We start from the raw sequence: 25,540 nt of genomic DNA on the forward strand, positions 1-25,540 counted from the left end.
TGGGTGCTGTCTTTACGGAGTTTGCACGTTCTCCCTGTAACCGCATGGACTTTCCCCGGGTGCTCCCGTTTCCTCCCACATTCCAAAGACGTGCATGTTTGTAGGTTAATTGGCTTCTGTAAATTGTCCCTAGTGTGTAGGATAGAACTAGTGTACGAGTAATTGTCGGTCGGCATAGGCTGAAGGGCTAGTTTCCACACTGTGTCTTTGAACAAAACTAAACTAAAACTGATCTAACTTCCTTATTTTTTGGAAAGGGTCAATAATTTAAAATTATATAAATTGGAACCAAATGCTATGCTACTACCTTTGGTTGTTAAATGTTGTCACCTCTATGAGCATGTGGCAGACAGACCAGAAGATGTTAGAAGAGGCATTTCTTCTCAGGCACATTAAATCATCGAGGCAAAATTGTGTCGGCATTGTCCAAATATGCCCTTGGATATCTTCCTGCCTGCAGCTAGAACAATGACCGGTGCTTTATCCATTTAAGCTTGGGTTTTATGTACTGAATAAGGATTTTGGCAGTGACAACTTCAATCTATTAATTCATTATGATGAGAGGAAATACGTTTGATTTGGAATACATTTGATGATGAAATAACATTTGATCCTTGCTCAGTTTTCTCCACCCTGGCTCAGTGCAACGGAAGTCCAGTGATGGCACAGCAAACAGAGCCCAGTTTGGGAATTGAACCTTGCACCCTCTGGCTTCAGTGCTTCATGAAAGAATCTGAAACCACTGTTAGAAAGCAGCAGTCTTAATGCTTGGATCTAAAATTTTGCTTTTCTTCACTATGAAAGTACCTGCTGTAGTATTATTAATATCTGTCTGAATTAAGATCACTCTGAAGAAGGGTCTCGACCCAAAATGTCACCCTTTCCTTCTCTCCAGAGATGCTGCCTGTCCCGCTGAGTTACTCCAGCATTTTGTGTCTATCTTCGGTTTAAACCAGCATCTGCAGTTCTTTCCTACATGCGACAACAGACCCTTCGGCCCACCGAGTCCACACCAACCAGTGATCCCTGCACATTAACACAAGCCTACACATACTAGGGACAATTAGCACTTATACCAAGTATACAAACCCAAGCCAATTAACCTGCAAACCCATACGTCTTTGGAATGTGGGAGGAAACGGAAGTTCTTGCAGAAAACTCACGCGGTCACGGGGAGAACGTACAAACTCCATACGGGCAGCATCGATTGTCGGGATCAAACCTGGGTCTCTGGTGCTGCAAGCACGGTAAGGCAGCAACTCTACCACTGCACCACCGTGCCACCCTTCTACATACAAATATGTAAATTAAAAATTCCTATGTAGCCACTGCAATTATTATTGAATATCCTTATTAATAATTTTCTCTATCAGACCAAATTAACAATAATTTTATACCCACAAGCAAGAACATTTTGAGTATATTTTATAATTAAATTCTCAATATTGATCCTCTCTCATTTTAGTTTCAATCAATCCGTTATCGATAATCTGTGTGATGTGGCCTCTCCAAGGCAAGTCATTACAGGGACACAATTAGGTGCTTTGAGAGTTCCTTAACTCTCAAAGCAAGTAATTGTGTCCCTGTAATGTAGGGAATATAAATGGGACTGTACATCTGGCACTTTTTGAAAATATATATATTTTTAATGAGATTGATTCATTCATGTTCACCTGGAATTGTGTTTCTCCAACTGAGAACAGGTGTGTTGCCTTTGGGCAGCAACTAAGGCACACGAGAAATGGAGGTGCCTTTCCCGTAGGAGGTGCAGCTGCTCCTTCCCAACTCCTCCCACTTGGGGTAGAATCCAGGTTGAAATCTGGGTTGAGTAGATTGCACATAACTAACCCCTAACCCCTCCCAACCAGGTAACTCTGACAGCTAAATCATATATGTAATGTTGATGTAAGTTTCTTTCAGTTGCTGCATGGAGCAATACCAACGTACTATTTGTGTTTAGTAAATTAGCTAACATAGCAAGTGAATGCCTCCAAGAGTGCTCCATATGATCAATTCAAGGAATCATAGTATCATTGAATCATTACAGCCTGTAATAAAGCCAATCAGGCCATTAAATATTCCAGTACGAACAATGGCTATTTGTTGTTCTTTTGAAAGCGTGTGTTGCCTCTGTTTCCACATCCTCCCGGGCACCTGGTTCCAGATCGTTCATTTTCTGCCTTTTCCCACACGTTCCTTCCGTATGTTTTCCCTTTACTTTAAATCTATGCCACTGACTCCTCGAAACTTTATGTATTAGAAATGCCTTTCAGCTGTTGGCTGATCTGTTTAGCTATTATATCCTTTACTGTCCAAAGCTTGAATGGCTACAATGAACATCCATAAAATCATTAAATTTAACAACATTAAGAATGGCAACTCTCAGGGGTTCCATGTGCTTATTTCAATGGATAGCCAAAGATTCATTGAGTGGATGCATGTACAGTATGTTTGCAATGCCATGTGCACTCACAACACACTAAAACATGGTTTTCGATGGAGACAGGAGTTTGTCAAATGGTCCCCTGGATTTTTGTGCCACAGCTATGCGGCTCAGAGAAAACTACTCAAAATTCCTTGTCGCGCAATTTCTGCAATTGGTTCATGTTGGCGGTTCTGAGGGTGAGGGTGTGGGCAGCATAGCGTAGAGTAACTGCCTCTCAGCACCAGAGACCCATGTTCAGTCCTGACCTACATGGAGTTTGCACGTTCTCCCTGGTTCCTCTGGGCACTTCAGTTTCCTCCCACATGCCAAAGATACACGTGGCAGCTAAATTAGTTGTTGTAAATTGCCCCTAATAGGTGGGTGAGTGGTAGAATCTGAGGGAAATTGATGGGAATATGGGGAGATTAATAATGATTAATATAGGGTTAAGTTGGTCATTGATGGACAACAGTGATTTAGGGGAAATTGTGTATTTCTGTGCTGTATGTCTGATATAGGAGTCCATGTATCACCAATTTAGCTTGATAAAACTAATAAGACAAAACTCAAAAGTTCTCTTTTTTCTGGTTCCTCTTAAACACCTGCTCATCTTAACACATCAACTAATTGAGATGACACAACTTATATTGCCTTTAATAGTTATGATTCAATATGCTCTGCATGATTTTAATTGGTAATTATACGCGAAGAGAGTTAGTGGAACCCATTTAAAAAGACTATCTAGCTGTAGATTCAATCTGCCCCCCTCTCTTGCAGATTGAGAATAAATGCTATTTTCCTTTTTATTTAAACAGCTGGAAGGTTTGAAGGCAGTAAAGCAGCTGACAAGTTGTATAATAAATGTAAACATTGTTGGAGCCAGAGGTTTCCACACTATCAGCTGCCACTCTCACAGTGGCATTTTGGAATAACAGTTGGTTATATCAGTTGAAACACTTTGGTTATAAATTTGAATAAATATAGAACAATAGCCTGTTTTCTTTCTTTTCCCTCCTGCAGTTTTGGCTCGGTTTGGGCTGCAGTTCTTGAGGTGATGGACTTTTTTTGGCTTATCCTGTTTGAGCCAAGTCAGTGCTGGCTGGCGTCACAGTCAGAGCTTAGAGCTGCTAAATGGTGGCGCAGCGGTAGAGTTTCTGCCTTGCAGCGCCAGAGATCCAGGTTCAATCCAGACTACGGGTGTTGTCTATACGTTCTCCCTGTGACCTGCACAGGTTTTCTCCAGGAGCTCCAGTTTCTTCCCACACCAAAGACGTACAGGTTTGTAGGCTAATTGGCTGGGTAAAGTTTTAAATTGACCCTAGTGTGTGTAGGACAGTGTTAGTGTGCGGGGATGGCTGGTTGGCGTGTACTCGGTGGGCCGAAGGGCCTGTTTCCACGTTGCATCTCGACAACAAAAAAAAACAAACTGCTGGCTTGGCAGAGGTCACCAAACTCGGCAAGAACCTGAAAGGATAAAAGTGCATTTTTCTTCTTTCAATTTAGCAGCCCTTGACTTCAGCATTGCCCTGATCTCAGAGTTGAAGAATTTGTCGGAAGTTTGGCTTAGCGTTAGGAGAAATTGTTTCCATTGGCAGGGGTGGCCTGAATCAGAGAGGAGATGTGGCAGCTTCACTTTTGCACAGTGTGTTGTGGTCTAGCCTCCTCTCTGCCAGGGTGGTGAACGCAGATTCAATAGTAACGTTTATAGGGATTGTGATGTACACTTTGAAAGGAAGAGATGGCTCTGGACTCCAGGGAAAGAATAGGAGAGTGGGACTAATTGGATTGCTCTATCAAAACGCCATCACAGACACTATTTTTAAGAAGGAACTGCAGATGCTGGAAAAATCGAAGGTAGAGAAAAATGCTGGAGAAACTCAGCGGGTGATTCAGCATCTATGAAGCGAAGGAATAGGTAATGTCAAGAAGGGTCTCGACCCGAAACGTCACCTATTCCTTTGCTCCATGGATGCTGCCTCACCCGCTGAGTTTCTCCAGCATTTTCAACACAGGCACTACGGTCTGTTATCAGCATCTATTACAATGTCAATGGAAGTATTTCGCCCTAAGGATAGTTCAAGAAGACAGGTATGATTCATTAATCTGTCAACTACCCCTTTTATTTCCATGGATTCACGGTGCCTTTAATAATAGTGGAAGCATGGTGGTGCAGTAGTACAGTTGCTGCCTTACAGTGCTTGCAGCGCCGGAGATCCGGGTTCGATCCCGACTACGGGTGTTGTCTGTACGGAGTTTGTACGTTCTCCTCGTGACCACCTGGGTTTTCTCTGAGATCTTCGGTTTCTTCCCACACTCCAAAGACGTAGAGGCTTGTAGGTTAATTGGCTTGGTATAAGTGTAAATTGTCCCTAGTGTGTGTAGGATAGTGTTAATGTGTGGGGATCACTGGTCAGTGCGGACTTGGTTGGCTAAAGAGCCTGTTTCCACGCTATATCTCTAAACTAAACTAAACAAAAAACGTAGACTAACAGCTACACTTTATAATTGTGGGCCACACTTCATACTGGTGATTGGAAATTCATCCCACACTGGCTTCAGAAAATAGAGTAGTTGTCCTTGCCCTCTTCCCCTGAAGGGTAGCATACAGAGGAATGATTTGAGGTTGATAAACACTCTGATTTGTCATAACGTCAGTGTGTAACTGGCTACCAGGTGGCTGATCCTAGAGGCTGGTGCTTTTGACGGGATCATCCAGCTGTACAGTGAAGAGGAGCTAAAAAAATATTCATTCAACCCACTGGATGTCAACTGAACTGCAGAGCAAGAGTTCCATTTGCCAAGTGTGAAGTATATACAATGGTTCAAATTCTCTGCTCTCTTACTGAGGGGAATGCTAACACTCAACATAAGGCTTGCTCCAACATCAAGAAGCAATGCGTCATCAACATCTGACACACGTAAGCTTCACAAAACAGTTGCAATCAATCAGAAGTTAATTAATCAAGTCATGGGTTTGAGCCAGAGGTGGGGAATGGAATGAAGTACATTCAAAGAGGCAGGTTTTTGCAGGCTTTGAATGCCCAAATTTAATTTAACAGTTGCACAATCATGGACATGTGGGAACATATTACCCTGCTTGATTGCACCATTATGGCAGTGGTTGATCTAAAAAGGTACTTCAAATATGATACATGCATTTCTTCACGATGTGCAGTAGAACTCTGCGAGTTGATCCATGGGGGAATGCAAAAAGACAATTACTCAGAAGCAATTACTAATGCTTTCTCCAAAGTAGCAAAGATGATGCATGTTAGACTCAAGAACAGGGTAGGGCCAGAAAGGGTTACCATAACAGATTGCCATTACCAACATTTGAGCTCTCACCCAGAGTTGAATGAGTATTAACCTCTGGCTTTTCAGCCGTTTTCATGAACTATTTAACTGAAAGCTTTGCTTGCCCCAATTTTTAATATATCATTCAGATATTTATTTCAGGTTCATACAGTGTACCAAAGAGCTTCATAACCAGATAAATAGTTTGGAAATGCAGTTACTCTGTAATATCAGGAAGGTGACAGTCAATTTGTTCACATCAAGCTTCCACAGACAGCACTGGGATAACGAGTGGGTAATCTGGACTTCCCTCAGTGAAAGTGGTTGAACGGTAAATATCAGTCAGAGCCCCAGGAATAATTTTCCTGTCATTCTTTAAGATTATACCATGGAATCTTTCACATCCAGCGGAGTGAGAGCAGAGTACGTGACACCTCCTCTGTAAACGAGTACCTCCCACAGCCAGGAATTCTTTAGTTTTGCATGGATCGAAGTGGGACTTGATCCCACACTCCTCTGACTCAGTGAGAAGCTACCAGTTGAACCGCAAATGTGATTCACTTTCTTTAAACCCTTCTTTGAGCGAATTACATTCTCTTGGACATAAAAGAATGACAATTTGAATTAGTAACGAGCTACTTTGATAGCCCATGTGTTACATCTTCTTGTGATAAGTCATCTTCCTGCCTAAACGAGTCTATTAAGTGTGGCATTTGGTGTGAGAGAATTGTGGAGTGCTGTGTATCCTAGCCTGTCAGTGTTAATCCTGTTGATAGCTGTGGATACTTGTTGGAATCACCTCGTAAGTTTTTAACTTTATTTCCTTTACATTTTTGTCATGCTGGTTCTAACAATGTGATGATCGTAACCTAATCACAGCTTGTTTTCTTCAGGAATGCTGTGAAGTGGGACACATTGTTTGCTGTAGTTTTATATCCTCAAGACTCTTTTCAGCAATAAAAAACCTTGCAGGCGTAGTATGCATTTTGAAAGTTTCAAAAAGTCAATCTTTAGAGATTAAAGTAATAACCTGGTCGTTGCCTTTAATCATCAGTTGTAAAAATGACAGATGTTTTTTTCCACGATTAAATGCACGATTGACGCTCTAATCAACTCGGTAGTAAAGTGTTAGTGTATTGCAAATGAGACTTAATATAGATAGTCCTAATCATCCCACACCAATCGGGAATCCCAGTCTGTAGAGTTCCAGACTCCCAATGTACAATCTGTATTAAAAGTTGTATATTTACGGAGTATTGGCAATCAGCCGAGAACTATAACATATCCACTCTGTGAACGAAGGTTTATTGTTGGACATATATCTCGATCCCTATATTTCGAAGAATGTCTGGTCATTTTTAACAAACCTGTTCTTGTCTTTCATCTTCTCGGCAGCCTTTTACAGCCAATGGTTTTAAATTAATTTGATTGTCATTTCTATTGTAACTGGTTCTAGTTGGCTTTTACCCGTTCTACACTTTGCTGAATGTGTGGCTATTTTTGTTCCATTCTCCGTACCTCGCTGTTTTGACCTATTGACCAACACCAATTAACAGTTAAGCTGACGGCTCAGTAAATGAGGGCACTGTTGCCATGTGGAACTGAATTGTCTGCACATGGGGGTAAAAAAAGCAGGAGTGGGTCAGGCAGCATCTCTGGAGGACATGGATAGACAATGTTTTGGGTCTGGACCCTACTTCCGTCGTGAAACATTAGATATCCATGTCCTCTGGAGATATTGCCTAACCCACTGAGTTACTCTGGCACTTTGTGTTTGTTTTGAAAACCAGCATCTGCAGTTCCTCGTGTTTGCAAATGAATCTACATTCAGGTTCAGTTTTACCTTAAGTTCATGGGTTCTGGAGCTGTAGCTCCACACTCTATTTGATATGAGCAGGGTTGGATAAGAGGAGGAGGGAGGGGAACCAAAATGAATAGCCTAAAAAAATAGATTGCTTTGTTCTCTCTTTATTTAATGCCGTTCCCCAAATTGAAAATGTACTTTTGGTAGTGAAATTCTGTGTTATTTGGCACCGTTCCAGATATTTAACCAGACACGTTTGATCAGTTCCACAAGTCTTGGGCACTGTAGAAGTTTGCAATGGGGGCCCATGATCAAGTTTGCTACAATTCCTATCAGTTGAGATACCCAAGATGTGACACTAAGTACAGGCATGTTCATCAGGAAGGCACGGATGAGGTATCTTTCTGTTATCCTTTATGGTTGAATTGTCTGGCAAGACTCATTGCTTTGATTCAAAATACAATCAGCGACTATGTTGGCACGTTGCCTGTGTGGAATTGTGTGCCAGCATGAGTCATTGCCTTCAGGGAAATAAGTAGCGTTGGGGCTGGAGTATGGACCAAGAGTTCACTACAGGTCCATGGATTCCATGTCCCATTCCTCACAATTTTCCTATTCAGCTCCTGTCAGGATGGGAGGAGAAATATTTACATTTCCAGTCACTTTTCCATGAATCTTGCCAACTACTGCAGATTAGCAGGCTTTCCACTTGCAGAAAGTTCTGCTCGAGGTATACGCATGCCAGCGATCTCATGTGGCGTTAACGGATAATGTCTAAATAACGGCTTTCACTCGTTTCTCTTTGCAGTGACAGCTGCCCGTGAAAGATGAGTGAGCGCTTCGATTGTGACAACTGTAAGGAGTCGCTGTATGGCAGGAAATACATCCTCTCAGAAGAAAACCCCTACTGCATCCCATGCTATGATACCCTGTTTGCCAATACCTGTGATGAGTGCAAAGAACTAATTGGCCATGAAGCTAGAGTAAGTACCGTGACTTGCATCTCATTAAAATAGATGACTTAATGCTGATGCCCTCTGGTTATCCGCCAAACCTGTGACATTCTGAATATACACATGCACTTAAGCTATTCAAGATGTAGAAACCAGGAACTGCAGATGCTGATTTACAACAAAAAAAGAAACAAAGTGCTGGAGTAACTCAGCGGGCCGGGCAGCATCCCTGGAGTACATGAATAGGTGACATTTTGGTTCAAGACCAGACCATTCAATCCAGCTGGAGTTTAGTTTAAAGATACAGTATGCAAACAGGCCCTTTGGCCCGCCAAGTCCATGCCAACCATCCATCACGTTCTTTTCCAAAATATGAAGGTTGAAAATTTGCTTTTATTATATTTCTTCACGAATTAAACGATTTCCTCTAATTGGAAGTTGGTTCCTGTTGAAAATAAGCATGACCTGAGCACTTTCCGATTTGTGCATATTACTCTTTTGCCTCAATAAATAATGTTTATTCACTTCCCACCAAACTTGCATTCCATGAGGACATGACCGGACAGCAGAGACGTAATGTTTGTCTTGTTCCTGGTATTACACAGTCTGGTACTTAATGAATATCAATCAAAAAATGAATTAAACATTGCTTAAATTTATCATAAACAAAGGATTTGATGTGTACATAAACTTTGCCCGTCCAAATTAATAGTTCTCTTTTTAAAATGTTGCTTTATAATTGCTGTTCCCAAAGCAGTTGATCCTTCCGAGGATTTTGGGAGCATGGTAAATTTGCTTAGTTTCCTTTGGAGTGTTTCATTGTTTTATTTTGGGATGATGCCAGATAACCTCATTAGCCTATTTATTTTAAAGGAAGATCAGGCTTTGAAGATTACTTTTGTTTAATGTTCGAAAAGTTCATTTCATCACAGAAGTACAAGAATAAGTTTACTTTCTCTCAGATCATCTGTGCAGTGAGAGCACGTCAGAAACTGAATAGTTTCCATGTGCTTAACTGCAGCCATTAACTGCTACATCTGCAGTTTTTATTAGGTTATGCTAGCAACCTAATGGCTTCCACAGTGTGAAATGCAAGACAAAAGTCAACTTTCAGAGACCAAGCTTCAAAACTAGTAGTCTCAATGTTTCCTAATGTGACACAGCCCAGACCATCACACAAAACAACCTCCATTCCATTGACTATTTACATCTCACGCTGCCTCGGCAAGGCATCATCATAATCAAGGACAAGTTGCTCCCTGGCCACTCCCTTCCTCTCCCCTCTCCCATCAGGCAAGAGGAATAGAACTGTGAAAACGCACACCTTCAGATTCAGAGACAGTTTCTTCACAGCTGTTTTCAGGCAACTGAACCATCCTATCACCAACTAGAGAGCAGTCCTGAGCTACGATCTACCTCATTGGAGACCCTTGGACTATCCTTAATTGGACTTCACTGGACTTTGTCTTGCACTAAAATGTTACACACATTATTCCATTTATCATGTATCTGTACACTTTGAATGGCTCGATTGTAATCAAGTATTGTCTTTCTGCTGACTGGTTAGCATGCAACAAAAGCTTTTCATTGTACCTCAGTACATGTGACAATAAACTAAACTAACTAACTGGACAAAATGTGTGGGAAGGAACTGCAGATGCTGGTTTAAACTGAAGATAGACACAAAATGATGGAGTGACAGGCAGCATCTCTGGAGAGAAGGAATGGGTGACGTTTCGGATGAGAGCTATTAAGTGCACCACTCACAATCATTGTGCACCAATGCATCTCCAGGCATGTCCAACAGTCCACACTGCACTATTTAGACATTGCCCTTGATGTAGCTGGAACTACGCAGAACTGACAACACATGATGGTTGGCGCAGAGAATGAGGTAGCCCTTTGTTTTCTCATACCGCATTTGGCTCCATTAGAAATGCAGAGATATGTTCTCGACGATGCTGATCACGAAAGAATATCCTGCCTTTCAAATTGCAAACATTGACGTCATCATTTCCTTGGTTGAAAGTACTTGGTACATTTTCGTGCAATGTATTAAATGCATATTAACTTGTGAATGGCTGGTAGAGAGGGTCACGGTGGAAAGAATGCCACAATGCAGAAGAAAGCCTCTGATTTTGTGGTTGGTAAATGTTCTGTTCCATGTGGAACTGCAGCTGATGTTTGGGATGTTCCCATGCTTGGAGAGCCATATACGCTGTATTAACCAATTGCAGTATCAGTGCTTACTTACCCTTGCATCATTGAAAGGAAAAACATACCCAGAGTTCCTTTACCTGAGAAGATTAAGGTAGAATGCACTCTGCTCAACCCCAAGTCAAAACACAATTTACACGATCAACGAAGGTACCAGGCAGAACCATGTTTGATTAAGGAGGTATCAAAGAAAACTGGAGCAAAAATGAGAGACATTAGTGATTATGATAGATATTTGCTGTTGTGGCTGAGTATCTTGTTGAATGATTTTGTTGCCTGGCAGTTGTTATACAGACTCTCTGTCTATCTGATAACAGTAATTAAGAATCATTACTCAACCAACATACAGAAAAACAATGAATTATTCAGTCATCTCATTATTGTTTGTGACATCTAGCCCACAGATTAGCTGCTATATTTGGCTCTGTATCAATAATTACCATACTTGAGAGTAATTCATTGGCTGGTAGTATATTGGAGCAATGATAAGTTCATAAAAGGCTTTTTTTAATGTGAATTCTTCCCTCTCATGAATTATTGACGGGAGTTTGAAAATGATTGTTGAACTTTTGAATCATACTTGATTCATGGTATTACAAATTTGCCTTGCTCATTGCTGTTAAGCATCTATTTTTATTGATTCTTTGGGTAGGAACTGTTCTACGAAGACCGTCATTACCACGAGCATTGCTTCAGGTGTTATCGGTGTGACAGATCTCTGGCAGATGAGCCATTTACATGCCAAGAAGAGGAGCTGTTATGCAATGATTGCTACTGCAGTGAATTCTCTTCAAAATGTATTTCCTGTGACAAGGTTGTCATGCCTGGTATGTGCCTTGCAGTTTCATATTTCCAACACTTTATTGCTCATTCCTACTTCTGCTGAGGTCATCCGTCAGACCAAGTCTTTTCTTCCATCAATTCGTGTGATAACATATCTCCGAAGTTTACGAATAAAATGTCTATAATTAAGATTAAGGGCGGCACGGTGGTGCAGCGGTAGAGCTGCTGCCTTACAACACTTTCAGCGCCAGAGACCCAGGTTCGATCCTGGCTGCGTACGGTGCTTGTCTGTATGGAGTTTGTACCTTCTCACCGTGACCGCATGGGTTTTCTCAGAGAACTTTAGTTTCCTCCCATACTCCAAAGACATGCAGGTTTGTAGTTTAATGGGCTCAGTATATATGTAAAAATTGTCCCTAGTGTAAGATCGTGTTAATGTGCGGGGATCACTGGTCGGTGCGGGCTCAGTGGGCCGAAGGGCCTGTTTCCCGCTGTATCTCTAAATTAAACTAAGTTAAGATTCTGAGGTAACATTATTAATTACATAAAAGTGACATTACATAAATTAAGCTAAACTAAGATTCTGAGATAACGAGGGCAACCACACTGCTGTATACATCTGATAAATGCATATTCCACAGAGATATTTTTCATTTTAAAACCACATTTTCTTGAAAGCTTGTATGTTCAGGGCTGAATTCAGCACTAATGATTTTGTTTTTACTCTTTGCCCTACAATACTAATAAATATCCTGCCAATATTCATCAACTTCAATATTTATACAATATCTCTGAAACAGTGAAGTATGTCAAGCCATTTCACATTAGCAATGCCAAACCAATGTTGGTGTTCAGCCATCTGGTGGTGTTGGGGAAAGTGGTCAAAGATTTGATCAAAGAATCCAGAGCACCTTGATGATGAAAAGAGCAGCAGTGAAGCCAAGACATTTATGGGAGGAGTTCCGAAGCTTGTGACCTCAACAGCCATAAATTCTGATTTGATTTGGGAGAGTAGGAAAAGATCTGAAATCAAGGGTGATCATTTGTTTTTAATGTGTTGCTTAACCAGTAGCCAGTTAAAGCCAGCAAGTGTAGTGAATGGGTGATGCAAGTTTGGACTGGGTCGGAGAGCATTTGGTAGCCTTTAGTTTCTGTAGCTCAGGTCCAAGGTATAGAGTTTGTGGCAGGGACAGAAAATGACGGCTGTATCCTGTAAATGAGGGGTGATCTCATTGAAACTTCCCAAATAGTGAAAGGCCTGGATAGAGTGGATGTGGAGAGGATGTTTCCGCTAATGGGGGAGACGAGGACCAGAGGCCATAGCTTAGAATAAAAGGATGTACCTTTAGAAAGGAGATGAGGAGGAATTTCTTGAGTCAGAGGATGGAGAATCTGTGGAATGCATTGCCACAGAAGGCCAATGGATATTTTTAAGGTGGAGTTTGTACGGGTTTGGTACGGGGGTCAGGGGTTATGGGAAGAAGACAGGAGAATGGGGTTAAGAGGGAAAGATAGATCAGCCAAGATTAAAAGGCAGAGTAGACTTGATGGGCTGAATGGCCTAATTCTGCTCCTATAACTTATGAACTTTACTCTTTTTCATGGAGAACCTTTTGGTTAATTCAATATTGGAGCTTGTTACTAATGAGGTCTTTTTGGTTGATTCTCCCGATCAGGTACCAGGAAACTTGAATACAACGGCAACACCTGGCATGAAGGCTGCTTCATTTGCCACACCTGTGAGCAGCCCATAGGATCAAAGGCCTTTGTGCCTGACAAGAGTGAGATTTACTGTGTGCCTTGCTACGAGAACCACTTTGCTCCACGATGCTTCCACTGCAAGAAGGTAATGGCAGAACCTTGATGTTGTGTGTGTGTGTGTTATATATATATATATATATATATATATATATATATATATATATATATATATATATATATATATATATATATAAAGATATGTGTGTGTGTATATATATTTGTGTATATATAACCTTTTTCTTGTTTATTATATGGTTTATTATATATATATATAAAGATATGTGTGTGTGTGTGTGTATATATTTGTGTATATATAACCTTTTTCTTGTTTATTATATGGTTTACAGTGTACTTTGTTTACATATTCTGTTGTGTTGCTGCACGATTAAAGAATGTCATTGTTCTATCTGGTACAAACAATAAAACGCTCTTGATTCGACTCTTAAAAGTGGGCACAGTCATATCTGTGACATGTGCAACCTCTTGTCTGCACTGCAGGGTATAAACTGCAACTGTATGGAAAAATAAATTGTTAGCTGTGGGATTGTCACTTAAACAGATGTACAAGTTGCCATGGGCGGAAATCCGGGGGGGGGGGACGCCTCCCATGCTTTGAGAGGTGGGGGACAATCCCCCCCATGTTTTGTAATCTGGACTTTATCAGACGCTTTCTAAGGGCTGAATCGGTCCATTCGCGGGGCCTTTCAGCGCCCGGCATAGCTTAAAATCAAACTGCTGCATCAAGGCTATCGAGGCTCCTGATATTGATGAAAGCTGGCCGATGAAAGACCCCGTGAACGGGCCGATTCAAGCCCCACGATTCAGAGCGGACGAAACTGCTGTTGCTGCACTTCGGAGTCGGTCATCAACCAGGTCAGCTTCAGCTGAAGCCTCGCATGTTTGCGCGTGCGTGTACTTGTGTATGCGCATGCGCGGCCGCCAAGAAATTGTCCCCCGCATGTTTTGATAGCGATTTCCGTGCCCACAAGTTGCTATTAAGAGAATTTTAGCTGAGAAACCAGAGTATATTTAAGTCTGAATTTTGAGCTTTGGAATATGCAGAATTCGGATCACACTCTAGCAGTGGTCAAAATTAAACTCTCAAAGGCGTAAGAATGTACTTTCCAGTCGAGGCTGCCTTTCCATCCTGGGTGGAAGAGAACAACTGAGATGAATTGTAGTAATCATCTCGTGGTCCGTGGTCATGTCAATTAATCTACCTCAAGATCTCAGCCAGGTACTGCATAAACATGAGGAGGCATGTTCCTCCATTAGCCTTCTGGCAGTGTGTTTCAAGCCCACACCATGAGGGGGGGGGGGGGGGGGGAATTATTCCTCGATTTCTCGTGGTGGACAGAATGAACTTGGTTTTCTGGATCAATTTATCCCCTTCTGTGATAGTCATGAATGTTTTCCCCAACTAAATAAAATCAGCATTTTACTCAATATAACCATATAACCATATAATATAACCATATAACAATTACAGCACGGAAACAGGCCATCTCGACCCTTCTAGTCCGTGCCGAACACGTATTCTCCCCTAGTCCCATATACCTGCGCTCAGACCATAACCCTCCATTCCTTTCCCGCCCATATAACTATCCAATTTATTTTTAAATGATAAAAACAAACCTGCCTCCACCACCTTCACTGGAAGCTCATTCCACACAGCCACCGCTCTCTGAGTAAAGAAGTTCCCCCTCATGTTACCCCTAAACTTTTGTCCCTTAATTCTCAAGTCATGTCCCCTTGTTTGAATCTTCCCTACTCTCAGTGGGAAAAGCTTATCCACGTCAACTCTGTCTATCCCTCTCATCATTTTAAAGACCTCTATCAAATCCCCCCTTAACCTTCTGCGCTCCAAAGAATAAAGCCCTAACTTGTTCAACCTTTCTCTGTAACTAGGATGTATTTTCATACATCTTTTTCCTATTATTTTGGAGAGCTCAACATATCATTGCTTCTCTGCTGGTGTTGATTTCTCCCATTTTAATAACACTTGTGTCAGAACAACAATTGTATATCATAGATTAATATCATAGAAATATGGTGTCAACAATAGCTAAGCCACTTGCTGGTTCTGATTAATACAAGTTGAATATCCTTTTACAAAGTTTTTACCAGCCTCTATACACTGCTGACTGTGCTTATGTAAACAGTAAAGAATTAATCTTGTGCAGTGGTAATTCAAATCTCCTCTTCTAAAACTCCTGCAGGCTCTGACCAAAGGAGGGGTAACCTACCACGAGGAGCCTTATCACAAGGAATGCTTTGTCTGCTGTGGATGCAAGACTCAGCTGGCTGGCCAGCACTTCACCTCCCGAGAGGAATCTCCGTACTGTCTCAAGTGCTTTGGGAACCTGTATGCCAAGAAATGTGCAGCCTGTGTTAAACCCATCACAGGTAAATAGCTGTGCGCCGCAGCCTCCACTACCAAATGCCCTCCTGGCTGACTGCCAATACAACTCAAGCTGCGAACTCTGTGGTAGAATTTCCGTCAGATGTTTTGCAGAAAAATGGTGGAGCTACTTTTGTAGATCAATTAAATTGCCATTATTGAAAGTTAAGATTGTAACATCATAAGAAAGTTTTATTTGTAGCAAGAGCTTGGTGGTGTTGCATTCCGTTTCCTTAACTGTAGAGTATATGGTGGCCATTGGCAGAAATGTTCTGGACTCACAATTTTCAAGCAAGGCAAGTCCAGGTTATTTATAATTAAGTGCTTTAATTGTGGGTCAATTCTCATAGTTTAATTGCAATCATGGTTAGCAATTAACAGACTATAAGCAATGCCAGGTGTCTGTCTTGATTTAGTTGTGCCCCTTTTGGTCGAATTTCAGGGCCATAAGCACATTGAGGCTGACACTGAGGAGGAGCTGTGTAGTGCTGTGTTCTGACATAACGCAAGAGGTGCTGTCTTTCGGATGAGATATTAAACCAAGGTCCCATCTGCTCTTACTTGCACAGATATCAAATAATCTGTACTCAAATTGATGGCATTACCAGGGCGACTACGCATTCAAAACTCTTAATTAGCAGTCAACTGTTTTGAGGGTTCTTAAATTTGTGCAAGTGCTTTATAAATGTGGCCTTTAAACTTGGCAAAAACATTTAACAGAGCATTTTCTATGTAGCTAAATATCTTTTGGCACCTCACAGGAAGGCTGTCAAACAATATTCCCAACAAGGTGAGATGTTCACCTGTGTTCCTTTAAAGTTCCCAAGTGGTCCAGTCTCTCATGTTGAGCTAATGGAAAGTAAGGTATCCATTTTGCATTGAAGATCTATGTGGCAAATACCACAATTTCAATGGGGCAAACCCTTGCATTGAAGATTCAAGGTTACAAGGAGCCCCAGGATGGCAACATTATCGAGAGGGTGCAGAGCAGATTCATGAAAACGCTGCCACCTGGGAAGGAATATAAATACAAGGCAAATTTTTTTTTTAAACTAAGAATGTTTTCATTGTATCAGAGGATAAACGGATACATTTCTGAAGTGATGAGGCACAGTAGAAAGACACATGTTGGTTTTGGCATTTGAGACCGCAATGAAGAAAAATAAAAGATTTACACATGAAAAGACTGGGACAGAGACGAGGAAGGATTTTTGTACATGGATTGTGAAGCTGTGATGTATACATTATGATTAATGATTGAAGTTGAGATACTGGTTTAGGAATAGATAAATGGTTACAGAAAGAGGATGAATGAATTTGTGAATGAGTCAGATGTTTGGGAGTGTGTTTGTGGAAGTTGTGGAGAGGCCTGAATGGTCTTTTTAAATGTTGTAATTTTTTATCTTAATTGTCACCAAAACTGAGATGGCTCAACTTAGCACATTCACTTAAAATTAGCTTTGAACTAAGGCCCACGCTCTCGAGTGATGTAGACAGCATTAAACGGCGCACCTATGACCAAATACAGAACCAACTGTTTTTTTTCTTGATTTGAGATTAGATTAGACCAGTTTTGTGCAATGCGGTGAACATCAGCCGATTATGAGGCAGGTTTACCCTGTAAGCGTGTAGTGTTTCTGGGAAGAACAAAGTATTGTGAATTTGGACAGTAACAAATCCCATCATCAATTTGTGCTCAAGACCTTTTTTGTACGTCTACCGAAAGTAATGAAAAACATTGTCATGTGGAAAAAGTTTACGTCAATGCCAAAAGTAGATTTTTTGGCATCATCCAGTGATTTTAGCAGAGATATGTTAAGGGCCTGTCCCACTTGGGTGTCATTTGCGCATCATTTACGCAACATCCTAAAAATTGGTTGACGCGTCGTGGCGTTTGCAGTAACGCGCGGTGACCCAGGTTTTTGGAATGCTCAAAATTCTCACGTGCCACCTACGTGACATATCCCTTGCACACGCTGACGTACTGATGGCGTACGCTAACGCCGTACGTGTAGCTCCTGGTGACGCATGTTTACACGGTGACGCACGAACATCGCCAATGCTAATTTATTATGCATCACCATGCGTCAACGTCCATAACCATGCACCGCCCGTACGCCGTCAGTGTGCCCTTTGCGCGTCATTTGAGCGCTGCACCTCGTGACCACCTGGGTATAAAGCGCGCGTAGTTTTGAAAAATTGTCACTGGGAAAATCCTTGCCACGGAGATTGGACTAACTACGAACAACATTGCAAATGGCTCCCAAAAGAAGCAGGGCCCTCAAGAGCACTTGGCGCGCGACTGTCGTACTGCTAGACGATTTTCGCGCAACTGTCGCTCGTCAGTCACTACCGGCCTGTTGCGTAAATGACGTGCAAATGATGCCCAATTTTCTTGTGTCCCTTTGAACCACTTTGCCAAGTAAACTTTCACACCATTCTTCTAGCTTTGGAAACCGCCACACTACTTGTGTGCCTCAATCGCACATGATATTTGAATTTGATTGCTTTGTAAGCTGTACTCTGTGGCTCAGAACTGGCATTGTACACTAAAGAAGGAATTCATCTCTGGAATGGAGAGGAAACAAATAGTGTCATCTTTCTATAAATGGATATCTTTCCTTGGAGTAGATGGTGGCCTCCAGCCTTATTCCCAGAATCGAGTACTAAAATTAAGGCTGACACTCCAATTCAAGGGCTGTGTTCAAGCACTACCCGGGAAGAAGATGGTTTGAGTAGGAAAGGATCATGAACCAAGGAGTTGTGCAGGACGTAGTCTGTGTAAAAGAGTGAGGATGAGAAAATGGTATTGGTGGTGGGATCACGTTGAAGATGGAGAAAAATGTCAGAGAATGTGTTGAATGTGGAGGCAGTGACTGTTGACAATTTTGTTTTAAATAGTTCCATTAACCTATTTGCTTTTACTACAAAGCTATGTCATTGATATCTTTTTTAAAATGCAATAAACGGTTCTCTTCTAGTTGTGAGTGACACCTCCAGGCATGATTTGCCCTAGTCACAGGAATATCAGAAACATTTCTCTCACACTTGAAAGGCAGACGTCAGAATTATAGATATCCCAGTATTTTTCTTAATCCTGTGCCAAAACTCTAAAGATAAAGCTTTGATTAGAGGTCTCGCTGGGATCAAATATTGTTTGATAAAGTTGTTCAGTAAACACTGTGGCATCTTTTAAATTAGCTCTAATAAAGCATTGTTAATACTGATAATTGGACCAGCATTAGGCAGTGAATGCTAATTAATCCGGTATTAATTAAAAGCCATAGAAATAATCTGCTCTAATTTATGACTTTCTAATTACCAACTTCATTGTACACACACATTTCTGGGGCCATTAATAAAGCTTTATAGGTGTGCATGTGTTTAATTGAGATTCAGGAATTATTATTGAATTAGGCAAGTCATTTTGAATTGAATGAAATACTGCTTATGTGTCTTTGGGTACTTTCTGTCACAGTGTAATGTGCATTTGGGAGTGGGCTGAGTGAACTAAGAGTGGGCTAACTCCAGCGAATTAAAGTAATTCTTGCAAATTGGTTGAATTTTGTAATAAGGTTGCTTCCCCTCCTTCCTTCAACTAAGAATCAGAGAAAATCAAATGACAAAAATAACCCAGATTATGTAAATAGGAGAGTTGGTATGCTGCTGAAATATGTACAGTGGGAGTCGGCGAGCTTAGTCTAAAGCTGTGTTTGGTTCAATGGAGGTGGAGTAGCAGGAAGAACACTGGAGCACTTATGGGGGACTCTTAACTCTCTAATTGTCGACACACAGAACTGCAGACGCTGGTTTAGAGAAAAATAAATAAATTGCTGGAGTAACTCAGTGGGTCAGGCAGCATCTCTGCAGAACGTGGATATGTGAAATTTTGGGTTGGAACCCTTCTTCAGACAGGACACACACATCTGGTTTCAGGTTCGAAGAAGGGTCCTGTAAAACATCGCCTACACATGTTCTCCAGAGATGTCGCCTGACCCGCTGAGTTCCTCCTAAAATTGGTGTCTTTTTTTTCTCCTCCAATAATATACTGATTTCAGTCGAACAGTGGAAATGCTGGAGGACTGGTCTAGGTCTGGATTCTGCCTCAACCCACTTCCAGCTCCTCAGTCAAAAACTCTACTGGGACTTGCTGGTTAGACCTACATTGATAAATGGCAAAACCCAGGGCTCTCAATATTGTGGTTTCAAGAAAGAAGATAGGTTAATGTTATGGTGCAGACGCAGAGGTGGGAGAGATGGAAGGACATGGAGTCTGGAGGAAGAAACTGCAGATACTGGTTTAAACCAAAGATAGACACAAAATGCTGGAGTAACTCAGCGCGACCGGCAGCATCTCTGCAGAGAAGGAATGGGTGACGTTTCGGTTCTAGACCCTCCTTCAGACTAGGGGAAAGGAAAACGTAAGATATAGATGGAACAAATGAATGAAAGATATGCAAAAAGTACTGATGATAGAGGAAACCGGCCATTGTTAAGGGGCTGTCCCACTTGGGCGACCCAATCCGCGAGTTCTGGTGAGTTTGCCCTCAACTCATACTCGCAGCATGGTTGACATGAGGTCATAGGAGGTCTTTGTAACTCTCCTTCATGCTCGAGAGGAGTCCCCGTGTACTCGAGACCTCAGCTAGGTCGCGGCGTATTTTTCAACATGTTGAAAAATGCCCGCGAGTAAAAAAAAGGTCGCCAAGGAAAAAATCGATACTTTTGTTACTCATAGGTTTAGTCGTAGTAGGTCGGCATGGTAGTCGAAGGGAGGTCGAAGGTAGTCGAAGGAGGTCGTCTTCACTCTCCACTATTCGGTGACCAATTTTCCCGAAGTTAGTCATAGTTTGTCGAAGCTAGTCTTCAACATAGTCGAAGGAGGTCTTCTACAGTCGAAGAAGGTCTTCTCCATAGTCGAAGGAGGTCTTCAACGTGACATTTTTTTCAAACTCTCCTGAACTCGCCAATTAGGTCGCCCAAGTGGGACAGCCCCGTTAGCTGTTTGCTAGGTGAGAACGAGAAACTGGTGTGACTTGGAAAAGCTCAATAATTACTTGTTGTTAAGTTTGAAAGTATTCAAGCTTGTGACCTGCTAATCTTGATACTCATCCATGCACTCAGTTAATGGAACTAATGCAGCTACAGTTTTTGACCTTGGATGCGGCAAGTGCCAAACAGAGTGTGAGTCTCTCCAAGGTGCTTTGAACCTTTGGAAACTTCTCTGGACTATCAGAGATTGCACATCAAACCTGGTGATGCCCAACTATTAAGAGTAACGGTAATTGTCTTGAAATCAGTACATTTTATTGAAAAGAGAGGAAAGTTAAATGATACATTTGTCAAAAGTCTATTCACCGCCTCGTGCTGATACTTTCTATAGTTCACCTTCTGCAACATTTATTTGGAAGATGCATGTCCAATATGGATGTTTATGGCAAATCCAGAAGACAAACATGTTTGCAATTGCTCCCACTGCTATTAATAGCAAGGTTGAGAATTAAAATTTATGCCATTACATAAAATCTCAAACATTTCCAAGCTGTCAAAATGATAAAAGTATATGTTGAGTATAAAAGCTTATGACCGACTGATAGAGCAAGAGTTGGTGATCACTACTATTGAGCAGAGCTTCCTGGCAGGATTTACAGAGCACCATTACAGTTTGTCTGAGGCATGCCACCATTGATTAAATGTTTCTTAACAAACCTATCTGTCTTTAAAGGTTTTGGAGGCGGCAAATACATTTCCTTTGAAGATCGCCAGTGGCACCAGAGCTGCTTCTCCTGCACACGATGCTCGGCCTCGCTGGTTGGAAAAGGATTCTTTCCCGAGAAGGCTGATATTCTTTGCCGTGAATGTAACAGTGACTTGTGAATTGATTGTTGACTCCAGTTCCATTCTTCATATACCTTTTTGTACATTTAAGTTGCACCAGTCCAGCATTAGGCCATTTCAAGCACGGGTTGTATCCTGGAGATCTTTCCTCTGTATACTTTCCTAGTGGTATTTTATACACTTATTACCATGCAGGATGCCTCATCTCCTCCTAGCATCACTCTACAGATAGAGAGGCTAAGCAACTCTTGACAAGAGTTTTTGCAGCCGGATATTTTCTCCTAATCACATCGCTGAAATTAGTAATTTCTGTTACTTATTCAATAGTGTTAAAGTTATGCTTTCTATCGCGACACATTTAAGATGCCAAATAAGTAACACAAACTTCTGAATGGTTTAAAAGGTAAATGTTCAAAAAGTTAAAAACTCAACCCGTAGGGCACAAAATGATGCTAAATATGCTTCCCATCACATATCATCATCCATTGAGTCCATGGATAGAACGAGATGTATGCGTGACAAGCACCATTCTGGTCCCAACCATGCTACATGCCCACTCAAACTAAGATCATATTGAGCCATTCATACCTGAAGAACTCTGGTTTGTTCCCTAGACTGTGGTGAATGTGTTCTTCTCAGTCATGGTCACCTTACGATGTTACAATTGCAGAACCACAGCCAAAGATACTGCTAGCTCTAATACTGCTGGTCCAGAGCAGGTGATCGCTGGTTGAAGCACCCCTGAGTATGGATATTAAATAAAGATAGAACTGGACTGCCAGTTATTTTGCAACCCTCCACCGCCAACTCCAACCCCATCCCTACCCTCTCCTCCACAGCCTGACCAAGGTTATACAAGCAAATAGTTTGTCATAAAGGTACTTAAGATGGAATATTTTTCTTGTCTCTCCTGCAAGACACCATTTCCAATTGGTTGAATGAATAGTGAAATCATTGCCATCACTAGGTATTCACTCAGAATGTGTTTTTCTACATCGCTGACACCAACAAGGAGTGATACTGGACATTACACACCTTACACACAAGCGTGCATGGGTTGGTGTGTAAACCTCCTGAGGAACCTGAAATGCAGCCGTGTCCCATATCATCCCACTACATTTGGGCAAATCAATGGCAGCAGAACACAACAGAATTGTTTGGAAATGGGGAGATGGAGATTTTGATTAGACATCTGGGAGTAATTATTTATGAAAATGTTACCATCCTTTCGAGCAGTTTTCAAGTGGAGTGGCTGAGGTGCAAACACTAAATTAATTTATGAAACACACCAATATTGCAACTCAAAAGGCAGCCAAGTTGGTATTCTGGAAGACTAGGAGAAAATAGACTTCGCAACTCAATACCCTTCCAGTTATTTTTTAAACTGGATACCCATTCCTTGATTGATGGTAACCAGTGATATCATTCCATCTGTTACTCGTCAGCTGGTATAATTAACTCTGCTTCGCTGATGAAATCCCTGTCTCCGCCCACCAGTTAATTGACCCGATCTTTAAATAAACGCATTTTTCCACAGCCAGCCATCCAGAATCCACATCAGTTCATTTGCCAATAACACAATGGTTCATTGCAGTTCTTATTAGCAAGGCATAATAAACACCACTCGGATTGCAGTAAGTCACATGAAAAAAGTTGGCCGTGAGTGAATTCTTGAATTTGCGTGTTGCGCGATTGGATTGAACAATTCCCCAGCTCTTAGGATCAATTAATAGATCACTCAATCAATGCTTGCCTAATCTCTTCTCTAAAACTCTGTTATGCGAATATGCAATCAAGTGATTATGCCCTTTACACATTGTGCAGCAGATTGTGCCTTCTCTGCGTCCACCAATTTGGAAGATTCGATAAATTTGAAACAAAAACCTGGCCCGTTCCACCTGTTGGTATTTAGCAAAGTTGCATCCGACCTTGCAAGGTTCATCATCATTCCTTTACCCGTGTGTTGTGATGCGGCTCAGTGGGTTCAAATGGGTTAGAAGTGCATGGCTGCACTTGTTTTGAAGAGATTTAAAGTTAATAGTCCACCATGATTGGAATGTTGTATTTCACCCAATGTTGAAATTGGCACTTGCTTTTTTTCTTGTTTTGACCAGTGTCAGAGAAAAAGAGAGGGAAGATGCTCTGTGCACGTAGGGTTTCTTTTCATTTAATGAAAGACATGGTTACAACGCTCTACAAGCAGTAATATAATAAGTAGAGATGTGCAATATTAATCATCAATTGGCTGCTTTGTCAATAATTTTAGAAGCAACAACTAGATTTTTATCATCTGTTTTGGCCACAGATATGGCCCTACAGCAATATTGAACACTCTTCTCACTGAAACTAGGAGGTTTATATCTTCACTAGTTTCATAAGATAAGTTGCTGAGTTTCACTGAGAGCTGATTCTATCAAGTCAATGAGTAAGTTACATTTCAACTGCTCAGAAGTAGATGGATTAAAGGATTGGAAATGCAAACATTGGTGCTGCGTCACTGGCTTCAGTCTAAAATCTTACTGAGACGGAGTTCTTGTTTACAGATGAGTTGATACAATTCCAAACACTTCAACTCTCTGATTTAGAGGTTTGTAGTTTGTCATTCATATGTCCAGATATAGTCATCTCTTTTTTGTATTTACTGTAACAAGTTTCCTGTTTGAGGAATTCACAATAGTTCCCGGTAATTGTGTGTCGCAGTGTGATACTTGAACAGTGGTTAATCATTATAGAGACACAATGGGGTGAGCCGCAAATCACCATAAGTATTGTGGATTTTACTTTGTTTCATCAATCCAGTGAACCTTTGAGCTTGGTTTGTCAAACTCTTCAATTGAGCCCCTTGCTGAAGTGATATGGCCTAACTACAGGTAGAAGGGTTGGGTAGAATAGTTGGTTCGAGTTGATCTATCAGTAATGGTACTGCAGAATGGTTTTCAATGAATGTGCTCTTTGACATTGTTGCAGGTGGGATGACTGAATAGCAAAATGGCTCCAACTATCACATACAACATGGAATATTTGCAGTACTTTCACTCAATACAATGTTTAACAGCAAGCACAGATCCTGTCATGATCTCTATTCTATTAGCTGACTAAGTTAGCCACAACAGTCCTGCACTCAAGAAGGAATAATTTGCCATAAAACCGCAACAAATATCAGACATCACCAGGTATTTAGAAGTGCCAGCTGAGGACATTCAGACTTGATCGTGATTTATCAAATACCATTTACTTAAACTGACTTTGTTATTGAGGAGAGACGCCTCAAAGTGTACAAAATAACCTTTAAATGACTTGGCTCCCTACATGTAGATCACATGAACCTGGTATGCTCCTTATCCAACGAATTCCAGAAGCCCAAAAGATTTATTACTAGTGCCCAAAAAAAACAATAACCGTTGGCAGAATCAAACCTCCTTCCACCACCCTGCGACCCAAAGCTATGATATTGGAACGGTGCATAAAAAATGAATGTGTGAGAAAACTAAAAGTAAAATAAAATAGTCCACCAACAATGGAAACTTGGTGATGGCTTCTGTGTTGTGGTACCCACATTCCTGCTTATCCCCTCATGGAAATTCCCTTGATGTTACAACAAACAAAAAAGTGTAAAATTGCCAAATGTTGGTGTGTGTGCGCATTGATTTTTTTTTCTTGTTGTTTGTTGTTCTTTTGAAATCTTTTTTGCCTGTTTTGATCACGTGATTTGTAACCAAATACTATTGGGAATAGTAGGCCAGTCCCACGCCTCACGAGAGAGTTTACATATAGCAGAATGTTATGCATGTCAAGTTTTATTTTAAATTAACCACTTAAGCCAAATTCATATATAACACTTGTAAAAGCTTTGATGCTGGTAAGTCAGAGTATTTGTGCATTGTTTAACATATGCACCGTAGCATTAAAACGTCTGTTTAGTTTAGTTTTTCTGCCTGACTGACTTACTTTTTCATTTATGTTTTTTTCTAAAATGCTTGCACAAAAATAAAGAAATTAACCTGAACTTTCTGTTGGCCCTGATTTCACTTTATCCCATTTGTATATTGTCCTTTCATTAAATG

The 25,540-nt window shown here is 41.1% G+C and overlaps 1 protein-coding gene across 2 annotated transcripts in view; it reads left to right on the forward strand.

The window, feature by feature from the left end:
• fhl3 (four and a half LIM domains 3) overlaps nucleotides 1-24,925 on the forward strand; it is a 98,862-nt gene extending 73,937 nt beyond the window's left edge. Inside the window, exons 2-7 of one of the 2 annotated variants that reach the window (XR_004415978.1) lie at nucleotides 8,332-8,506; nucleotides 11,346-11,520; nucleotides 13,153-13,322; nucleotides 15,457-15,643; nucleotides 21,364-22,631; nucleotides 22,665-24,925. Coding sequence is in view for 1 of the 2 variants with exons in the window: in XM_033045332.1 (XP_032901223.1) it covers nucleotides 8,351-8,506; nucleotides 11,346-11,520; nucleotides 13,153-13,322; nucleotides 15,457-15,643; nucleotides 21,364-21,515 (840 nt within the window). In the remaining variant the exon portion in view is untranslated. Of the gene's footprint in view, nucleotides 1-6,217; nucleotides 6,522-8,331; nucleotides 8,507-11,345; nucleotides 11,521-13,152; nucleotides 13,323-15,456; nucleotides 15,644-21,363 lie in introns of those variants that run through there. The other variant, XM_033045332.1, reaches the window with a different exon arrangement.
• The last annotated feature ends 615 nt before the right edge of the window (nucleotides 24,926-25,540 follow it).

This window comes from Amblyraja radiata, chromosome 27 (assembly GCF_010909765.2).
Source record: "Amblyraja radiata isolate CabotCenter1 chromosome 27, sAmbRad1.1.pri, whole genome shotgun sequence".
Lineage (NCBI taxonomy): Eukaryota > Metazoa > Chordata > Chondrichthyes > Rajiformes > Rajidae > Amblyraja > Amblyraja radiata.